Source organism: Lissotriton helveticus, chromosome 1_1 (assembly GCF_964261635.1).
Source record: "Lissotriton helveticus chromosome 1_1, aLisHel1.1, whole genome shotgun sequence".
In the NCBI taxonomy this organism is placed as follows: Eukaryota; Metazoa; Chordata; class Amphibia; order Caudata; family Salamandridae; genus Lissotriton; species Lissotriton helveticus.
The window spans coordinates 1,996,315,106-1,996,336,777 of record NC_136057.1 but is presented as its reverse complement, the minus strand read 5'-3'; the positions used below and the strand labels follow the sequence as shown (position 1 = coordinate 1,996,336,777).

Below are 21,672 nucleotides of genomic sequence, written 5' to 3'. Positions count from 1 at the left end.
ACGCGATAATCCGCGAAGTTGACAAGTATTGTGAGAGGGAACTTTTCATTAGGGGGAAGATGAGCGGGGACCCGATGAGCCCTTGTTAATGTTAAGTCCCCGGAAAATTCAGGTATCACAGCCTTCATAAACATTTCAACCCACTTGAGTATCACCCCTTCAAGCCATTCCGGAACACCAACTATCCGAAGATTAGAATGGCGTGAGAAATTCTCAAGTTCTTCAATCTTGTTCTCCATAATTTCTTTTTCACGGAGACTGAATCCACTTGCTGAAGAACACCATTCATTTGATCCTCTAAGGAGGAAATACTTGATTCAGCCTCATAGACACGACCTGGAAGACTAGCAACTGCTTCCTCTATCTTTCCCAATCGCTGCTGAATCGATAGAATTTCTAACTGCTGTTTTCTTCATGTCTTCTTCATGTCTCGGATTTCCTCGAGAATCATGTTTAACATAGTTTTAATATCCATCTGGCATGAGACAGCCTTCTTATCCTGGAATACAAAGTCAGATTCTTTGGTTCGTGGTGAGGCCCAATATTATCTAAATCAGTCTCAGAATCTAATAAAATAGAACTGCTTTACAGCAAGGGTCTAGTCCCGGGGAGAGCTGAGTGCATTTGTTGTTCTAACGGAGTATGCTTATCTTGTTTATCTGGCTGACCCTGAGCCTGGGCCAAGATGGTGCCATTTGATTGCGTTTGAAAGTCATTTAAATTGGTATGGAGAAGAAAGGGCGGAGACTGAGGAATTGGAGTTGCGATAGCCATCGCCACGGTTGAAGCCTTAACTAGGAATGGGGCCAAGGGGCATGGAGCTGATACCTGTACCTGTGGGGTTGTCCTCCTAGGACAGGCATCCCTGGAGATGAAGAGGAGAGTGTCTCCGAAGAAGGTACTGATTCAACTGATATGGTGCCCGTTGTTGAATCCCTTGTTGCCCCCAAAGTATCCTGCTCGAAAGAGTCACTTCTCGGTTTACCAGTCAAAGTAATGGGGAGTGACACCTTAACAAAGAGAGGAAAATATCGAGCATTTTTCTGCTCCTGGTTCAGGAGGCTCCCTTCAAACTTCTCTTTTAAATGGGGATTATCAATTTCTGAGCTTTGAGAGCTAAAGGAGAACTCAGCATGATGTAATTTATTTCCTCCTTTGGACTGGTTCAGTTTGGCTTTCGCTGTTCGTGCTTTATTTTTTGCGGCAATTGTGGCGTCGACTTTCGCTGCTGCAGCCGCTAGCTTGAACTGTTTCCTCATTGTGTAACTTGTTAGGTTGAGCTCTATAATCCAATTTCTATTTTCTGCTCACAGAGGATTCTGATCCTGCTTACTGCTTCCCAACACAGTTTAGAATAAGCTCCTTTTGCAGCCTCCCAGCCTCCCAGCCCTCCAATATATTTCCAAAGAGTTTTTTAAAAAACTTTTTTTTACTTTTTATGTCTTAAGCACAAAATACGCGCCACACCAATCTTTAGCAATTCAGCACCATTAGCGCAAGTCTCTAGCCAATTTCTAATCAGTCTCTGACAGAGGCTTATTCCAGTTAAATAAATAAACTCCGCCACTCTCCCAGCGCTCACCTCCTGCTTGAGTTACAAAGCTACCAGTTTGCTAGCAAATTCCGACATTGTTCTCACTTGTTTTATAATTTATGCTGCCGCTATTTATATTCCATTTGGGCATTCCGCTCTGCACTGGAACAGCAGATCCGCAAGTTAAGACAGCAGGTTGGCGGATTACCACAGAGCGGGCCGCCAAGCCGCCATTCCAGTCACCACACAAAGAGCACACTGAGCAGGTATAGTTGCGGGATTCCGGTGCCTCCTGAGAGGTGAAGCTAGCATGCGAGTGTCTCCGTTTTTCCCCAGCCGGGTTTCACCTTCAGAGGATGCTCGGGTGATAAGCTCGATGGCGAACGGCTCTCGCTGTAGAAGAAAGCCAGAACGGAGAGAAGAACTAGCTGTAGAGCCCGACCCAAATGCTTCAGCACACCTGACTGCAGAGTTAACATTGCCATGAGGGGAAGGAGCATCACTGCAGCTACGCGCTAGCGGGAAGCGCCGTAGCTGCCATCCGGCCAAGGCAGGTACATTGTTGAGACATAGGTATCATAGGTTGAATAACATGGACTTGTCGTTCGAGAGGATAGACCCGAAACTACACGTGTCCAGAACTGCTCCAATGTAAAGGAGCCTCTGAGAGTGAGTCAGGTGTGACTTAGGCAACTTGGTAATGAACCACCGCCCATCATCTTCATGTACACCCAAGGGGACTGGTGAGGCTGAAGGGGAGCACAGCAAACAGAAAGTGCTAGTGGACCACGGTAAACTGTAGGTAGCGACGCTGGGCAGGCAGGACCGGTATATGAAAATATGCATCCTGCAAGTCCAGTGCTGCCATCTAGTCTCGAGGTCCAGGGCAGACAGGACCCGAGCTAGGGTAAGCATCCTGAACTTCTTCTTTTGAGGAAGTGGTTGACGGCTCTGAGGTAGAGGATAGGACGAAGGCTTCGGTCCTTCTTTGGGACCAGAAAATTGTGCCAATAAAAACCACAGCCGATTTCTGGCCCGCAAATTCTCTCTATAACTCACTTGGCCAACAGAGTCTTGACTTCCTTGCGGAGTAAGGTAAAGTGATCCTCCGTCAGACAATCATACACTGGAAGGATGGATGAAGGGGTAGTCTCAAAGTGGATGGAGTAGACTCTTTGGACTATTTGCAACACTCACTTGTCCAAAGTGATGTTTTACCAATGGTGGAGATGATGGCGTATTCTGCCACCAACTTGCCATTAATGATCCTGCGGGATCGGAATAGGAGGGTTTTGCGGTGGAGGAGGGGATCGTGGCTTGGCTCGACTTCTGCCCATACAAACCACGGAGTGGGGTGAACTGCGTTCACGGCCCTGCAGAGGTTGCCGAACGTGTGGGGCCCTCTGGCCGGAATAGGATTGGCGCAGTTGGTAGGCCCTTCCGTAGCTATGAAAGGAGCGAAAATCAGAAACAGACTGGGATGTGGTGGTGAGGCCCAAGGATTTGGCTGTAGCACTTTAATCCTTGAAACACTCAAGGGCGGATTCTGCTTCATCTCCGAACAGACGGGAGACATCAAAGGACATGTCCATTAGATTATTAAAATTGTGTGTCTTTTGCTTTCTCGCCCTAAGTGCGTCAGGTATGCCCAGACGTGGCTCCTGGGCTCACTGTGCCACTGGAATCAAGCTATCCTTGCAGAAGAGGGGTGAAACCGGTCTTAGGATGCTTGTTTCCAGTCCTGGGAGGACCTGGCTTGGCAGTTCGGGCTGGACTCTTTCCCATGAGGCACAGGGTCAAGACTGATTTGCATATGGCCAGGTCTAAACTGGGGTGGCATGGTGAGCAAAAGAATGATGTATTAAACCCAGATCTCTTGACTGGGGGTGCATGTTTTGATTTGTTCTGCATTCCGTCCATCAATTGTGTGTCTTTTGCATTAGATTATCTTGGACATCACCCAAAAAACCAGACGTCCTCAGCTAGGCATGGCAACGTAATCCCACAGTTCTGGAAATCGCTCTGCCCAGCGACTCTGTCGTGTCCAAGCCATATTGCATGGCCAACTATGCTTCATCTCTCCCATCTGAAATGGCCTGGGAGAGTAGAATCTGGTCCGCCTCTGAGACTCTGGGAACGCCTGCGCAATTGTGTCCCATATCGAATGGAAATAATGGCCCAAAAGGCATGGAGTGTTCACCGACCACAATGCTAGACTGGCGGTAGAGAAAATGTTCTCCCCAAAGCTTTCCAGCCTCTTGGATTCCCTGTCCGGCAGTGTGGAAAGGAAGGCGCCACAGGAAGTGGAAGCTTGAACCACCAAGCTTTGTGGGGTGGGGTGGGGTAGGCAGTGAGGAAAGCTGGGTCACCCGATGCATGGCGATAGCGTCAGGAAATCGTTCTATTCACAGGAGTCCCTGTGCTGGGCTTGGACAAGGTGCCCAGAAGAATGTTCATCAAGGCCTCATTGAAAGGCAGCAAGGGTTCCAAGCTGGAGAGACCAGGCTGCAAGACCTCCGTCAAGACGTTAGTGTTGACTGCCATGGTCAGGAGCTGCAGGTACAAGACTCACCACCATAGTGAATGATGCCCCCTCTTCCATAGCCAAGTTAGGGAGAGGCAGCATGCCAGAATCTGGGGAGGTGTCCAGGCCACTGGCATCACCCAGTTCCTCATACCAGTCCATTTCCTGGGGTTGGGTGATTTCTAAGGGGTCCTGCTCCCCCTCTCAATCTTACTCATCCATTCTTAACCCTACAAAATAGGGCACGTTAAACGGCATGGCATCATATGGCTCCATTGGTGCCGCCGGTCTCCGCATCTGTGGATGCCTGACCAGCTCTGTGTCATCGGGAATGAGGATTGGGGGGGCGCCGCTGGTGAGCACTGGCAACTCCAAGGACCTCGCTGCGGACGTGGCACCCCGGAAGGTTGCTGTGGAGGTGCGACCGGTGCAGGCCCAGACCTGGGAACGGGTCCAGTAGGAGGTTGTGGCGCCAGATCCAAAGTCGTGGAACCCACGGGAATGCCACCATCCAAACCTGCAGGGCCCGAAGGCGCACTGGCAGGGTCAGACCACCCAAGTATGGCACACTTGAAGTCATAGAACTCTGTCAGTTTGACAGGGGTCACTCCTGGCCCTGGGAAGGGAGGGAAACGCTGAGCCGACCTAGGCACATGCTACGAGGAGCAGGGCCTCAAGCGTCGATGTTCCTCTGTCTCGTCACGCGACAGACGTGGCAGAGTCGAAGAACGCTTCGACTTATTGTGTTTCTTGTGAGGCCTCTTACCTGATGACCTGGAAGAAGAGGACTTCGATTTTCTGGAGTGGTGCTCGGACCTTCCTATCGACTAAGACCAGGGCCGAGCCTAGACCAAGATCAACATGGCAACCTCCGAGGTGCCGAATGCTGGGCCACGATTAGCTTTAGGGACCACTCCCTGAAAGCTTTTAGCACCATGGGCCAGCAATTGGAGCACAAATTTGTGTTGTGGTCACGCTCCAGGCACCGGAGACACACTAAGTGGGGGTCAGTGACAGGCACCGCAAGGACCTCCAGTTCTTTTTGCTAGACAACCGTAGCACACCAAAAGGAGTAGACAAACAGTTGATAAAAGTCTGTCAAAAAATGACCGGTGGTAAGCTCTCTTCGATGATTCTGCGCTGGCTGACACGGAAAGAAAAGAACTGATGTCAGCGCGCTGGAGTGGTGGTTATATTAATGACGCAGACATCACCATGACGACAAACACGTAATTGACGTTGTCACGCTGAGTCGACCGATGTCACCTACCGGCGCGCAGGGATACTGCTAAGAAAAATCTTCCAGATCCAGCCTGACGCCTGGAAGTTCAAAAGTAAGGTATCTGCAGTTAAATGTTTCTATCAGATATAATAGTTAGATGTCTATATAAGCATGACATACAGGAGCACTGAAAGCAAGCTAGAAAGCCTTATAAGAACAGAACAAACCAGCTAAGTTAATTTACAAGCATACCTAAAGTCTTCAATTAAAATACATACCTGCATAACATACAAGAGTGCAGTTATAAATACACTTCACTGCGTGCATGTTAATACGAGCAGTACTTTATAAAGAAAATTTTCAAATAGACATAATCTGCTGTGCTGTGAAACAGCAGCAGTTAGATAAGTAAAGGTCACTGAAAAGGAATTTACAACAGCATTGACAGAAGACAGGAACTGGTAAAACTGGAATGTACCCTGTACTCCCATCTGTTAGCATCCTGCTATCACATCAGACTGTAAACAAAGGCAACATTCAACAATAAATTTAAAACAAAACACCGGCACTGAAGGAAACAAACTTTTGGATGTACTTGTTGTGAAAGAGCAAAATGCAGTCACCCAAAGTGCAGTTCGCCAGTGGCTGAAGTAGGCTGAGCTACTACCTGTGGTGTGCTACAGTGGAAGGAAGTAAAATGTGAATGACACAAAACAGACCATTGCATTGAGAGAGGTAGCTGAAATCCCCTTTAAGTAAGTATATTATACATATAATTTTTGTAAAATCAAAAGGTCTTGGCTAACACCAGCCCCAAAAATAGAACTTCGAGGCAATGTTTGACTAATAAATAGTATAGAGTATACATTAAAAGAATGACTTCTTATTTATGGCCACATGCCAGTTCCCTGGTGGACATGCCCAGCCTGTGTTGTGATCTGAGAAGACCGAGACTTTTGTAGTGCGCGCACTGTAAAGTCGTAGGTCGGAGAAGGCGCAGGGCCTGAAAGCAGTATGCTTCACAAGTATGTTGATAATTTTTTCATTGGCTCTCCAGCTCTCCTCCTCGTCATCACCTGACACAACTTCCAAAAGTTTGTAAAATATATATATTTAAAAACCTCCCTCTTAGTACTCATCTCATATTAGACTACCTGGAGATATGTTTCCTAAGCAAATCAAATCAAAACTGTAGAGTGGGCATAAACAAATTTTGTACTGAATATGTCTTAACCACATCCCTGCTTATGACGAGCTGGGCTCGTCATGAGGCACAGTGGAGCTGTGCTCATGACGAGCTGGGCTCGTCATAACGGCCGCGGCACTCCCATGCTCGGTGAATTCCCCACCTGTGCGGGTGTTCTGAAGGAGTGGGCAGAGTTATGACGAGTCCAGTTCGTCATGAGTAGGGGTGGGCAGAAAACTCTGCTCTGACAGCGTAGTGGATGAAGCCAGCCACGCCTGCTCCCCCGGCCCGGTCCAAGCTTCCAAACCCTAGCCAGGCCGGGGAGAGCCAGCGAGGGCCCCGGTGGAGCCCCCCCCAGCACCCGGACCCTCTGATGGCTTGCAGGATGGGGGGGCTCACGCACCCCAGGGCCCGCCGGACAGAGCTCAAGCCCCGGGCCCGGTCCCAGCCTCCGAGCCCTAGCCAGACTGGGGAGAGCCTCCCCGGGCCCCCGGTGGAGACCTGTCCCCAGCGCCCAGACCCAGGCTGGCTCTCCTGCAGATGGCCAGGACCGAAACGACGCCAATCTGCCTGCCCCGAGCATCCGCGGGAGGGCTCCCGGCTGCCCTTGCAGGGCTCCGGGGCTGCAGGGCTCCGGGGGCTGCAGGGCTCCGGGGGCTGCAGGGCTCTGGGGGGGCTCAGGGGGGGCTCTGAAACCCCACGCTGGACCTCAGGCACGGGGAGGACCACCAGAGCTCCCGGGGGAGGACTGCCTGGGACCCATGGAGCCCGTCCCGGGTACTTTGCCACGCTGCGGGCCGGAGGAGGGAGCCCCAGAGAGCCAGCCCGGGCCCCGGTGGAGCCCCCCCCAGCACCCGGACCCTCTGATGGCTTGCAGGATGGGGGGGCTCACGCACCCCAGGGCCCGCCGGACAGAGCTCAAGCCCCGGGCCCGGTCCCAGCCTCCGAGCCCTAGCCAGACTGGGGAGAGCCTCCCCGGGCCCCCGGTGGAGACCTGTCCCCAGCGCCCAGACCCAGGCTGGCTCTCCTGCAGATGGCCAGGACCGAAACGACGCCAATCTGCCTGCCCCGAGCATCCGCGGGAGGGCTCCCGGCTGCCCTTGCAGGGCTCCGGGGCTGCAGGGCTCCGGGGGCTGCAGGGCTCCGGGGGCTGCAGGGCTCTGGGGGGGCTCAGGGGGGGCTCTGAAACCCCACGCTGGACCTCAGGCACGGGGAGGACCACCAGAGCTCCCGGGGGAGGACTGCCTGGGACCCATGGAGCCCGTCCCGGGTACTTTGCCACGCTGCGGGCCGGAGGAGGGAGCCCCAGAGAGCCAGCCCGGGCCCCGGTGGAGCCACCCCCAGCACCCGGACCCTCTGATGGCTTGCAGGATGGGGGGCTCATGCACTGTGGGGCCCGCCGGACGGAGCTCAAGCCCCAGGTTTGGTCCCAGCCTCCGAGCCCTAGCCAGGCTGGGGAGAGCCTCCCCGGGCCCTGGTGGAGCCCCGTCCCCAGCGCCCAGACCCTCTGGTGGCTTGCAGGATGGTGGAGCCCGGGCTGGCTCTCCGGCAGATGGCCAGGACCGAAATGACGCCAATCTGCCTGCCCCGAGCATCCGCGATAGGGCTCCCGCCTGCCCTTGCAGGGCTCTGGGGCTGCAGGGCTCCGGGGCTGCAGGGCTCCGGGGGCTGCAGGGCTCCGGGGGCTGCAGGGCTCCGGGGGCTGCAGGGCTCCGGGGCTCCCAGGGCTGCAGGGCTCTGGGGGCTGCAGGGCTCCGGGGGCTGCAGGGCTCCGGGGGCTGCAGGGCTCCGGGGGCTGCAGGGCTCTGGGGGGGCTCTGAAACCCCACGCCGGTGGAGCCCGGGCTTGCTCTCCTGCAGATGGCCAGGACCAAAACGACGCCAATCTGCCTGCCCCGAGCATCCGCGATAGGGCTCCCGCCTGCCCTTGCAGGGCTCCGGGGCTGCAGCCTGCAGGGCTCCAGGGCTGCAGGGCTCCGGGGCTGCATGGCTCCGGGGCTCCGGGAGCTGCAGGGCTCCGGGGGCTGCAGGGCTCCGGGGGCTGCAGGGCCCAGGGGGCTGCAGGGCTCAGGGGGCCTCTCAAACCCCACGCCAGGCCTCAGGCACGGGGAGGACCACCGGAGCTCTCGGGCCTGGGCGCCCGGGGAGGACTGCCTGGGACCCATGGAGCCCGTCCCCGGTACTTTGCCACGCTGCGGGCCGGAGGAGGGAGCCCCGGACGCCTGGGAGGTGTTGCCCGGGCATCGCCCAACCGGTCCGCGGCTGGGAACCGCCAGCCCCGGAAGGATGTCCGTGCATACCCTTGCCCCTAGTAATCCGGAGGAAGGCTACCCCTCTTTCTGGGAACCGTGCGTGCTAGGTGTCGGAGGGGACCCAGGGCACCAATGTGCCCGACCTCCTGGAGCGCTGGCTGGGATCCGGGAGGCGAATGGCACATCAGGACTTCCAGGGAAGCCCGGCCATCTGGTCGCCCCGTTGGAAAGCATTGGGTGCGACCAGATGGCCGGGACCGAAACGACGCCAATCTGCCTGCCCCAAGCATCAGTGGGAGGGCTCCCGCCTGCCCTTGCAGGGCTCCGGGGCTGCAGGTCTTCAGGGCTTCCGGGACTCCAGGGCTTCCGGGCTTCCGGGGGCTGCATGGCTCCGGGGGCTGCATGGCTCCGGGGGCTGCATGGCTCCGGGGGCTGCAGGGCTCTGGAGCTGCAGGGGGCTCCAAAACACCACGCTGGGTCTCAGGCATGGGGAGGCCCGCAAGCGCTCCTGGGGACCAGCTGCCCGGTGGAGGACTGCCTGGGAGCCTTGCAGGTCTTCCGGGGCTCTGCACCAGGGACCCTTGTCCTGGGCAGATAGACTCTTGGCAGGCTGTAGGACGGGGGATCCCAAACCCAGGCCCCGGGGCTGGTCGCTGCTTTCCAACCCAAACAGGCCGGGGAAATCAGGGAGTCTGCCCAGGCAGGAGGGACCCCTATCCCAGGCAGAAGGACCTCAGGACGCGACCCCGTTTTCCACAATTTGTTTTCTAAAATTCTGCGTAGTGGCGCTACGCAAACTACGCCCAGCCCTACTCCGGACCCTGCACTGGACACCCTGCCACACGGCAGGACCCAGGACCGTGCCCGGGTGGGGAGGCCGCCCTCCCCGGGGCCTTGAGGGTCCCCGGCCGGAGCTCCTGAACCCAGCCAAGCAATGGGAGGCTCCCCGGGCACAACGGAAACCCGTCCTGGGCCTTTGGCAGTGCGGCAGGCCGGGGGACTGGGCCCAGGGCCAGAGCACCCGACCCTATCTGCCTGCCCCGAGCATCCGCGATAGGGCTCCCGCCTGCCCTTGCAGGGCTCTGGGGCTGCAGGGCTCCGGGGCTGCAGGGCTCCGGGGCTCCGGGAGCTGCAGGGCTCCGGGAGCTGCAGGACTGCAGGGCTCCGGGGCTCCCGGGCTGCAGGGCTCTGGGGGCTGCAGGGCTCTGGGGGCTGCAGGGCTCAGGGGGGCTCTGAAACCCCACGCCGGGCCTCAGGCACGGGGAGGACCACCGGAGCTCTCGGGCCTGGGCGCCCGGGGGAGGACTGCCTGGGACCCATGGAGCCCATCCCGGGTACTTTGCCACGCTGCAGGCCGGAGGAGGGAGCCCCGGACGCCTGGGAGGTGTTGCCCGGGCATCACCCAACCGGTCCGCGGCTGGAAACCGCCAGCCCCGGAAGGATGTCCGTGCATACCCTTGCCCCTAGTAATCCGGAGGAAGGCTACCCCTCTTTCTGGGAACCGTGCGTGCTAGGTGTCGGAGCGGACCCAGGGCACCAATGTGCCCGACCTCCTGGAGTGCTGGCTGGGATCCGGGAGGCGAATGGCACATCGGAACTTCCGGGGAAGCCCGGCCATCTGGTCGCCCCATTGGAAAGCATTGGGTGCGACCAGATGGCCGGGACCGAAACGATGCCAATCTGCCTGCCCCAAGCATCAGTGGGAGGGCTCCCGCCTGCCCTTGCAGGGCTTCCGGGACTCCAGGGCTTCCGGGGCTCCAGGGCTTCCGGGGGCTGCAGGGCTCCGGGGGCTGCAGGGCTCTGGGGGCTGCAGGGCTTTGGGGGCAGCAAGGCTCCGGAGCTGCAGGGCTCAGGGGGGCTCCAAAACCCCACGCTGGGTCTCAGGCATGAGGAGGCCCGCAAGCGCTCCTGGGGACCAGCTGCCCGGTGGAAGACTGCCTGGGAGCCTTGCAGGTCTTTCCGGGGCTCTGCACCAGGGACCCTTGTCCTGGGCAGATAGACTCTTGGCAGGCTGTAGGACGGGGGTTCCCAAACCCAGGCCCCCGGGCTGGTCGCTGCTTTCCAACCCAACCAGGCCGGGGAGATCAGGGAGTCTGCCCAGGCACGAGGGACCCCTATCCCAGGCAGAAGGACCTCAGGACGCGACCCCGTTTTCCACAATTTTTTTTCTAAAATTCTGCGTAGTGGCGCTACGCAAACTACGCCCAGCCCTACTCCGGACCCCGCGCCGGACACCCTGCCACGCGGCAGGACCCAGGACCGTGCCCGGGGTGGGGAGACCGCCCTCCCCGGGGCTATCAGGGGCCCCGGCCGGAGCTCCTGAACCCAGCCAAGCAATTGGAGGCTCCCCGGGCACAACGGAAACCCGTCCCGGGCCTTTGGCAGTGCGGCAGGCCGGGGGACTGGGCCCAGGGCCAGAGCACCCGACCCGGGGCCCGACCGGGCTCCTGGACCCACCCGGGCCCCTGGACCCAGCCATAGGCCCAAGCCTGGAGGTGCAGGGGGAGCCTCCCCGGGCGCTCCGGACCCCACCCCGGGCACCCTGCCAGGCGGCAGGACCCAGGACGGAGCCCGGGGTGGGGAGGCCGACATCCCCCCCGCCGGAGCTCCTGAACCCAGCCAAGCAAGGGAAAGCTCCCCGGGCACAACGGAACACCATCCCGGGCCTTTGGCAGTGCGGCAGGCCGGTGGACTGGGCCCAGGGCCGGAGTACCCAACCCGGGGCCCGGCCCGGCCCCTGGACCCAGCCAGGGGGCCCACGCCCAGAGGCACAGGGGAGCCTCCCCGGGGCCCTTCAGACCCCGCCCCGAGCACCCTGCCACGCAGCAGGACCCAGGAGTGGGGAGGCCACCCTCCCCAGGGCCCTCGGGCGCCCCGGCCGGAGCTCCTGAACCCAGCCAAGCAAGGGGGAGTCTTCCCGGGCCCGCCGGACCCCATCCAGGGCATCCTGCCACGCGGCAGGCACAGGACGGAGACCGGGGTGGGGCAGCTGCCCTCCCCCGGCCGGAGCTCTTGAACCCAGCCAAGCAATGGGAGGCTCCCCGGGCACAACGGAACCCCGTCCCAGGCCTTTGGGAGTGCAGCAGGCCTGGGGACTGGGCCCAGGGCCGGAGCCCCTGACCTGGGGCCCGGCCGGGCCTCTGGACCCAGCCGAGGGCCCCAAGCCCGGAGGCGCACGGGGAGGCTCCCCGGGGCCCTTCAGACCCCGCCCCGGGCACCCTGCCACGCGGCAGGACCCAGGAGTGGGGAGGCTGCCCTCCCCGGGGCCCCGGGACCCAGCCCATCAGGGGGAGTCTTCCCGGGCCCGCCGGACCCCATCCAGGGCATCCTGCCACGCGGCAGGCCCAGGGACGGACCCAGGGCCGGGGTGGCATCCTGGCCCATCCATATGCAGGCTGAGGACCGCAAGACCAAGAGGGGTCCCAGAGTACCATGTCCCTAGTAGTCCGGAGGAAGGCTACGCTTCTTTCTGGGAAACTGTGCGCACCGCGAGGCTCAGGGGACCCTAGGCGCGAACGTGCCTGACCTCCTGGAGCCCTGGCTGGGATCCGGGAGGCAAATGTCACCTCATCGGGACTTCCAGGGAAGCCCAGCCATCTGGTCGCCCCCATTGGAAAGCATTGGGTGCGACCAGATGGCCGGGACCGAAATGATGCCAATCTGCCTGCCCCGAGCATCCGCGGGAGGGCTCCCGCCTGCCCTTGCAGGGCTCCGGGGCTGCAGGGCTCCGGGCTGCAGGGCTCCGGGGCTGCGGGGCTGCAGGGCTCCGGGGCTCAAGGGCTCGGGGGCAACAGGGCTCCGGGGATGCAGGGCTGCGGGGATAAAGGGCTCCGAGATGCAGGGCTCCCGGGCTCCGGGGCTGCAGGGCTCTGGGACTGCACGGCTCCGGGGGCTGCAGGGCTCCGGGGGCTGCAGGGCTCCGGGCCGCAGGGCTCAGGGGGGCTCTGAAACCCTATGCTGGGCCTCGGGCATGGGGAGGACCACCGGAGCTCTCGGGGCCAGGCGCCCCGGAAGGGTGTCCGGGCATACCCTTGCCCCTAGTAATCTGGAGGAAGGCTACCCCTCTTTCTGGGTGCCAGGTGATGGAGGGGACCCAGGGCACCAACGTGCTCAACCTCCTGGAGCCCTGGCTGGGATCCAGGAGGCGAATGGCACCTCATCGGGACTTCCAGGGAAGCCCGGCCATCTGGTCGCCCCATTGGGTGTGACCAAATGGCCGGGACCGTAACAACGCCAATCTGCGTACCCCGAGCATCCGCGGGAGGGCTCCTGCCTGCCCTTGCAGAGCTCCAGGGCTGCAGTGCTCCGGGGCTGCAGGGCTCCGGGGGGCGCAGGGCTCAGGGGGGCTCCGAAACCCCACCCTGGGCCTCAGGCATGGGGAGGCCCGCAAGCACTCCTGGGGCCCAGCTGCCTGGTGGAGGACTGCCTGGGAGCCTTGCAGGTCTTCCGGGGCTCTGCACCAGGGACCCTTGTCCTTGGCAGATAGACTCTTGGCAGGCTGTAGGACGGGGTCTCCCAAACCCAGGCCCCAGGGCTGGTCGCGGCTTTCCAACCCAACCAGGCCGGGGAGATCAGGGAGTCTGCCCCGGCACGAGGGACCCCTGTCCCGGACACACGGACCCTCAGGACACGCCCCCGTTTTCCACAATTTTTTTCCAAAATTCTGCGTAGTGGGCGTAGTGGCGCTACGCAAACTACCCCCAGCCCTCGTCATGAGCACAGGTCCACTGTGCCTCATGACGAGCTGGACTCGTCATGAGTACTGTGGCGCCGCGGCCCCCCCCCCACGTGCCGTGGGGGAATTACCCCACGGCGAAGGGGTTAAAAGGGACTTTCAACCCACAACTCAGGAGAAACTATAAAGTGAAGGCAGTTGTTACAAGCATTAGTAATGCATCGGTTTCGCCTATGGGATCAATAAGAAGCTGTTTTTTGTTGTAGGATGTAGGTTAGGGAGCAGTTGTGCAATATAAGTTACTGAAACCTTAATGCTTTCCAGCTGACTGCATTTTCATTTTTTTAGCACTGTCAATATGTTGAGAGCTGCGTTCCTCCTTTACACACTTTCACACAGATTCAGAATTACAATTGGCATTATCTCGTTGACTCATGGGACCACATGATACATTGCCTTCTCCATAAACAAGTCACAACCCTTTAACAGAGATTCAGTAACTTATATTGCTTTATTATTAATCATACAGGCAAAACTGGTGCATTACCAATGCTTGTTATGTAAGGTTTTACTTGTGCAACAATTGGGCAGTCCTTTAAGGGATCTCAATGGCTTTCCCCCCATCAGGGATTATGCTTTTTTTGTATGCTCACTTTGATTAATGCTTCCCAACTTATTTGCCAGCCCTAACTTATTTACCAGCCCAGTAAAGTCAACTGATTTTTTTTCAGCAAAAGACATATGAAACCTGATCCAAATAGCAGTTTTAAACATTTTTTAACATTTGTATTTATATATATTTCACGGTAACAAAATTACCCGGTAAAATAATGTCCCAATATTATTACTATGGCCAAAATGTACTTCTTCTCCCAATCTTAACTTTCCACACCATTGCACACAATGTAGGTTAAAGGGTCCCTAAAACTGACAACATCCTATAAAGACAATACGCATTAAACCGTTTTTTAAACAGAGCAATTAGAATAAGAACTCTGTTATCCATTTCACTGCCCCAGTCGTTTCCGGTTTTCATTTTTTAGTCATCTGACTAGTGTATACTTTGTAAAAGAATAATTGTGGGGCCCAACGTTTTGTTCAGAAGCCTGCGGCTGGTGCTCCTGAAGGTCGTTGTGATGATACCAAGGTTCCGTAGTCGTGATTCCACCTCATGCCTCTTTACTCCACCATCAGACACTCCCTGTCCCTTTATATCACTTCTGCAGATTCTTATTCATCTCTGCCTTTTCCCTTTGTCACTGTTTTTTCCGCCTTTCCCTTCCTCTTTCTTTACCCTTTTTGTATTTTTTTCTCTCTCTCTTGCTTGCTTTGGATGAAAATATATTGAGGAAAAGTAAGTACCAGCTCCCAGAAATGTGTGCCGGTGGGCCCCACCAGCAACCACTGGCTCAAATTAAGCACTGCGCCTGGCTAAATGACCTGCATCAGAAAGGTAGAAAAAAACAACTCGTGGCATAAATTACACTAAGAAATATGCTAAAAGAAAGACACGTACCCCTTTGGTTGGCTCTTCTGAGAAATCTGAAAAATAAATATATTATCGGTATTTAGACAACATAATATAATTTGTGTAGACAACATAATATAATTTGTGTATGTAGCAAAGCAGGTGTTTTAAGTAGTTTTGCTCACCTTTAGTTTTCACACGGGCATGAATTTCAAAAACAATATATATCAGAGCTTCCCATCCCAGAAATCCTCCCATGACTTTGTCCATCCATTTTGTCGAAGACGTATCCATGATCTGCAGTCCTAGAAATATAGCAGCCACTAAAGGAAGAAAATGCACATATTAGTTTTCTTCCTAAAAAATACTTTTAAGCTATTGGTGAAATGTCATGGTTAAAAAAGTAGGTTTGTACAACTCAACAAAGCACATTCTGAATTTTGAATATGAACAAGCATTTGCAAAATGAATAGGCGTGTCCATCACTCTAACAAAAGTAATAGAAAATGATGCTGGAAGTGAAAAACAATTTAAAAAAAGGATTGCATTGTGAGTTGTTATAAATGGGGTCTCTAGTTGGCAGAGGTTTGCACCATATCCAAGTACGAACCAACACTCTAGTCAGGGTAAGTAAAAAAAAACCACCCTAAATTAACTGGTGTTCACCCTCTGGTAGATTGGGATAGAACAGTAAGGGTTAATTTAATAGGTAATGTGTAAAGTATTTGTGTAACACTTAAATTACAGTAACTCAATGAAAACACCACAGAAAGACACCACACCAATTTAGAACAATAGGTGATATATATCTGATTAAACAACATCACAATAACAAACTCCAATAAGTAGAAGTCGATATATGAACTTTTAAAGAATAAATGTGAAAACAGTGCTTAGATGTCACTGTCAGTCAAAAGGTTGCTTGAAGTCGTGAAGGACCAGTGCAAAGCCAAAGTTCCGGCTGACTGGGATGGAGGGCAGGCTGGTTATAGGACCCAGACAGGTACTGCTGAAGAAATGCCATTGATTGAGCTTTTGTCAATGCCAAGAGTCCACTGCCTCATCGTTGAGCCACGCAGAGAGGGTTCTGCTTCATTGTGAGTGCTGGTGAAGTCAATGTAAAGCTTCATCATTAGATTCTTCATTGTCAAGCAACCTCTGTGTTGGTGGCCAATACATTGGAAATTCTCAAGCAGTCGAAGCAATGTGTTCGCTTTAGCAGAGATCAGCCGCAGAACTCGCTTCTGAGGCCCGGGACTTGAAAAAGCATCTCAGACAAGGGTGGGACTCACAGATGACAGCGTCCAGTAGCATCAGCAGGATTGCAAGAAGTCTTTTATGTCCCTGACACTTCAGAAAAACATGATGCAAGCCAGCAAGCCCTTGGAGTTACTCTGGGTTGAAGAGAGATGGGTCCAGTCCTAGTCCTCAGCAGGGCAGAGATCAGCAGGCAGTAGGCAGCGCAGCAAAGCAGAGAAGCAGTTCCTCAGAACAGCCAGTCACAGCAAGGTTCAGCACAGCAGTCTTTACTCCAGCAGAGTTCTTCCCAGGTCCAGTAGGTTACTGATTTGGTAGGTTCAGAGCCCTGGTACATTTACTCAAAAGGGCCTTTGATGTAGCAGAATACATCATAGAGTATGTCTGAAGTGCACAAGGATCCTTTACAACCCTTTCATCGAGTCTCATCAAGCTCTCTACCCCCCAGCGCCTATCAAAGTCAAAGTCACATACGGGGCGGGGGGGGAGGGGGGAGATCCCTGCAAACCTTTATCAGCAGATCCCCCATCCTGGGAGCACAACTCCAGGTTAGGAGAATCCTTGGCATCGCTCTGTGCCGCTGGTGTAGCCTACTTTCTAAAAGTGGCATTTCTAAAGTGGTAATGTCAAATGCAACTTTTCCACTAAAAAGAATATATCACCACCATTCCAAAGATATTAAACATGAGGTAGCTTCCCATTTCCAATCAGGAATTACAACTTAAAAGGTATTTTAAGGAATCCCCAAAGTTAGCCTAGAAAGAATAGGCCTCACAGCAGTGAAAAATGAGTGTAGCTGTTTGACACTGACAGGATATATAAAACTTAAAAGTGCATGTCCTGCCTTTTAGCTACACAGCCCTCAGCCTGTTGGGTCAATTCAAAGTGGCATTAAAATGCACACACAGGCCTTGCAATGGCAGGCCTGTGACAAGTGTGAAGGGCTACTTGTGTGGGTAGCACAATCAGTGCTGTAGACCCACTAGAAGCATTTAGATTACAGGTCCTGGATATATGGTATACCACTGTACAAGGGACTTACAGGAAAAACTAAATTTGCCAATCAGGTAAATAACAATGTTCCCATGTTTTAGGGGAGACACCCGTGCACTTGAACACTGGCTAGCAGTGGAAAGTGCTGAGTCCTAAAGCCAACGTAGAGAATTTAGAGAAAAATAGGAGGAGGAAGGCAACAGTTTGGGGTAACCCAGTGATAAAGTGACAGTTTCAACGTAAAATAAAGAGATTAAATAAAAGAATAAATGTATGGTGACTGTTTACTTGTCAGATGTAAAATGACCCCTCATGGTTTCCTGAGAGATAGAAGGATACTACCCCAACTATAGTACTCCTGATCTGACTGATCATGCTTCAATCCAATGTCTGTATACTCCTATGTCAGAGAAGCCAGTGAATGAATGAGACTGAATGATCCTAAGTTGCTTACTATATGTACCTGTTCTGTTAGTGCTGGGCACAGGCTTGTGGTCCACACTGGCTGATCGTTGGAAGGTATTTGGTGTGATTTGAATACATGAATTTTGAGTAAAATCTCTGAAAGACCACTGTCCGGCTGGACATGTCTCTCTAAAATATAGATTGACTCTGTCTATATTTTATTTTGTTCTGATACTTCGCTATGCTTGGGACCAATGTTGTTTGAGAAAAAAATAAATAATAAATACTATATGTACATCATCTAATATATTCACCACTAAATGGCACAAGAACTGATGCAATTTAACCCTAAAAATGTAGTAATTGGGTACAATATAATGAAAATGTGCTGAAGAAAGGGAAATGATGGTGATCTACTAAGGAAAGAATACATTAACTATTACAGCAAACATTAATCAGCAAATCAGGGGGACAATAGGTGGCGCAAGAGCAGAATGACTGCCATTATGTGAGGCTCCCGCAGCCTGGCACGGTCATCCTGTCAATTATCCTGCCCAAAACAGCACAGATCGCCTAAAACGTGCAGGATCCGAAGAGCCTGGGCAATGGGGAGCCAGAGTTGCAGATTTGGCAGGGATCTGCCGAGATATCCCCTTTGGTATCGAGATATGCTGAAGCGGCGGCCGTGAGTAGCGATCCCCGCTCTGTCATCCCGATCGCTCTGGAGCTGCCACTGGGACTGGCTGCTCACACGGGGCCGGGGATCCCATCTGGTGTGTGGGCACAAGAGGTGGAGAATTGGCAGCACAGCATGGTGAGTCTCCCGGAGTTTCCATTGCGCACCCTGCATACACGGGCAAATTGCGGCAAAGCATGAAATCGGACTTTCCTCTGCACGGACAATAATTGGGCACTTGTGTGTGGGGAAGTTCCACTGACTGAGCGCCGCGCGGGTGGCGGATCGGTTATAAGCGGCACCGCCATCTTGCCTAACATCGGAGGGTTCTGTGGTTGTGGCGGTGTGGTACGAGTGATACTCCTCTTCTAATGCTACAGTAATGGCCAGATAAACATTAGCATCTAACGAGAAGATGGAACCAGAGTCAACCTGTCAGACAGTCACGGTTTTCGCCCATTAATTACTGAGGAGGGGCGTGTGAGATAACTGGAGAGACATAGAATTGCTAGAGGCGGGAAGTCTACCTCCCAAGTTCATGGACATTACAGGTACAAGGAGGTGCACGAATCGAGCAGGAGAGCAAAGCGCGCCAGCCTGCTACCAGGGAGCAGCACATCCTCTCTCAGGGCGTTGACCGACAGCTACCGGGTTGACCCAACTGCCCTGACACGGCCCAGAGCCTAATTTAAGACAAGCAGCACACAGACAGCCCTCACTTCGAAAGCACTCCGGCAATCCTGCTGCACCGACACCCCCATCACAGTTCCCACCTCGTCCAATGGTTCCTAGTGCTAGAATGGGGAAACCAGACGCGAGTCAACCATGCATCACCTTTGATGCTAAGAAAAACACTCGCCAGCAGACAGCGGACGTAGAGGAAGGGGCTGTTGCGCCACAGCCTGATACACAACACTCACAGAGTGAAGATATGAAAGCACTATTACTAAAAGTCCGGCAGGGCTTTGTAGGCATAGCTGGCAAGATAGACACCCTGACCATATGCATGGACGTGGTTGCCCATATGATTGAGGGCCATGGGGCACGTATAAAGGAGACATAACAACGAATATCGAATGCTGAAGATGCGAGGACCCGCATCCAGAGCTCAGTATCACAAATGGATACATTACTGAAAATCCTCGCTGCTAAGAATGAGGACATCGAAGCGAGGAGCTGTAGAAATAATATTGGTGTACTGGGCATTTCTGAGAGCACACAAACGGGCAAAATGGAGGAGTATATTGAGAGGCTATTGCTAGAAGTGGTTGGGCGGAACTTCTCTCACCTCACTTCTTAGTTGAGCGGGCACATCGCTCCCTCGGACCGAAAACACCTCCTGGAAGCACGCCCAGACCCATTATTGCTCGCCTCCTAAATTATAGGGACAGAGATGTCACCCTCGGGATTGTGAGACAGAAGAAACAACTGCACTTCGAGGGGGTACCCTTCACCATGTATCCTGATTTTACTGCTGCAGTGCAAGAAGAAAGACACACATTTCTACCAGTGAAACAAAAGCTGCGACAGGCCCAAATAGCTTACACTCAGCTCTACCCTGCCCATTTACAGGTCACGTATCAAAATAAACATATGTTCTACACAAAGCCCCAGCAAGTTGAAGACTTTCTAAAACGGCTCAAAACCCATAAGACTGCAGAAGCCACACCGGGGGGGCTCACCTAGATAACTCCAGCCACCTATAAACTGATAGATAACTTGGGATACGGCTTCCGAATTTCCGCTACTGAATATGAGAACTGTCCTGATTTGACGTAACGAACTCATGCATAAACTAACCTTTTCAAAATAGAATGCACACACTAATTGGTAATTTGTGCCCTGTGTTGGGCAACGAGGACCAGCTGGTGCCGGGCACCCTCGTGCCTAACAGGGGGAATAGTTGTCAACTCGCTGCTCCCTAAACGGCAAGAGGTACTCGTGCCCCACCCAGCAGTGTTCTCCCTAAGGGAGATCCCCCTGTCCAGTTTCTTCTGGTCATGGACTAGAAAAGTTGAACGTAATGTTCTGCGGGTATTTGGGAGGGGGAGGGAATGACATCACTGGCATGTTTGGGAGGCTTCAGTGGGAGGGGTTGGGAGGGATATGGTTTAATTAATGTTTAGGTATGCACAATTTACAGCTATCCATTAGTATCAGGGGCCTTTCTTCAAGCACTACTGAGTACAGACCCACACTATGGCAGGACTAACATCAAAGGGAAACATGGGTGATACGATAGATGCATCTCATTTGAGACTCATGTCTTGGAATAACAGAGGAAAGGGGATCCGCGGAAACGGCAGCAAGTATTGGCCTACCTTGACCGTCACCAGATAAACATTGCCATGCTCCAGGAGACCCAGGTCAACCCCAAGCTCCCTAATACGTTTGCTAGTAAATGGGCAGAATGCCAGCTTTTTTCTTCGTATTCCTCCTACGCCCGAGGCATTGGGATACTAATAAAAAAACAGACACCTTTTGCCCTAGCAGGTTCGATAACAGATCCACAGGGAAGGTATGTGATTGCCTGGGTCCGACTAGGCTCAGAATCGGTCACATTAGCATGCTGTTATGGCCCTAATACAGATACTCCTGAATATTTTACCAACATCTGGGGTAAAATTGTGAACTTAGGCTCCACCCACATAATCTAGGGCGGTGACTTTAATGTGGCCCTAAACCTGGCCCAAGACAGGTCTAACACTGCACACCACCACTATAACCAAACTCAGGAGGTCCTCCAGGGGATATTGACCGAATGAGGGCTGATCGATACCCGGCGCCACACTCACCCACAAGCCAAGAAAGGCACACATTTCACAACTTTTGCTGCAACCTGGACCAGAATAGACTACTTCCTGACAACAAGGGGACTGGGGCTGACCATCCGAGCTGTCACACACTCCGCCAGAACACTTTCCGATCACTGTCCGGTGACACTGGTGCTCCTCCCACCAGGGTATGACAAACCCAGGCCTAGCTGGAGTCTACAACCCACGGCATTACTAGATACAGTTTTCAATCACGAGCTGGGGGAGGAGATTCAGGATTTCTTCCAGAGAAACAAAGGATCAGTGGACAGTGCGGAAATAACATGGGAGGCCTTTAAGGTTACAATCAGAGGGTTCTGTACTTGTAAAAGTTTTGGGGTCCTTCGGGACATCCAGAGAACATTAAATTCTCTGGAAAAAGACCTAAAGGCTTTGGAGACTCGGATGGAAGCAGGGGAAACGGGGCAAGTGCAGAAAGAATTCCGAATGAAATTAACGGATGAGGAAAATGCAACAAGAGTCGAAATTCCGGGGGCGATATTGAGAGGCTCGCAGGTATGGTGAAGGCGAAAGGCCAGGATGGGCTTTGGCTGAGGCTATCAGGCGTCCATGATTCTCAAACTATATATTGGAAATTCAGGGCCCTGGGGAAGTGCGGCAGTGCGATACTGAAGATATACTCAACGCATTTACCTCCCGTTACACTA

At 54.2% G+C, this 21,672-nt stretch overlaps 1 protein-coding gene across 4 annotated transcripts in view; it reads right to left on the bottom strand.

The window, feature by feature from the left end:
• Positions 1-21,672, bottom strand: part of LOC144755443 (putative ferric-chelate reductase 1) — a 552,454-nt gene that overhangs the window by 39,440 nt on the left and 491,342 nt on the right. For all 4 annotated transcript variants that reach the window (XM_078644381.1, XM_078644371.1, XM_078644398.1 and 1 more), the window contains 2 exons: positions 15,046-15,183; positions 14,909-14,934 (listed from right to left, as the gene is read on the bottom strand). In XM_078644381.1, coding sequence (XP_078500507.1) covers positions 14,909-14,934; positions 15,046-15,183 — 164 coding nt within the window. The remainder of the gene's footprint in view (positions 1-14,908; positions 14,935-15,045; positions 15,184-21,672) is intronic.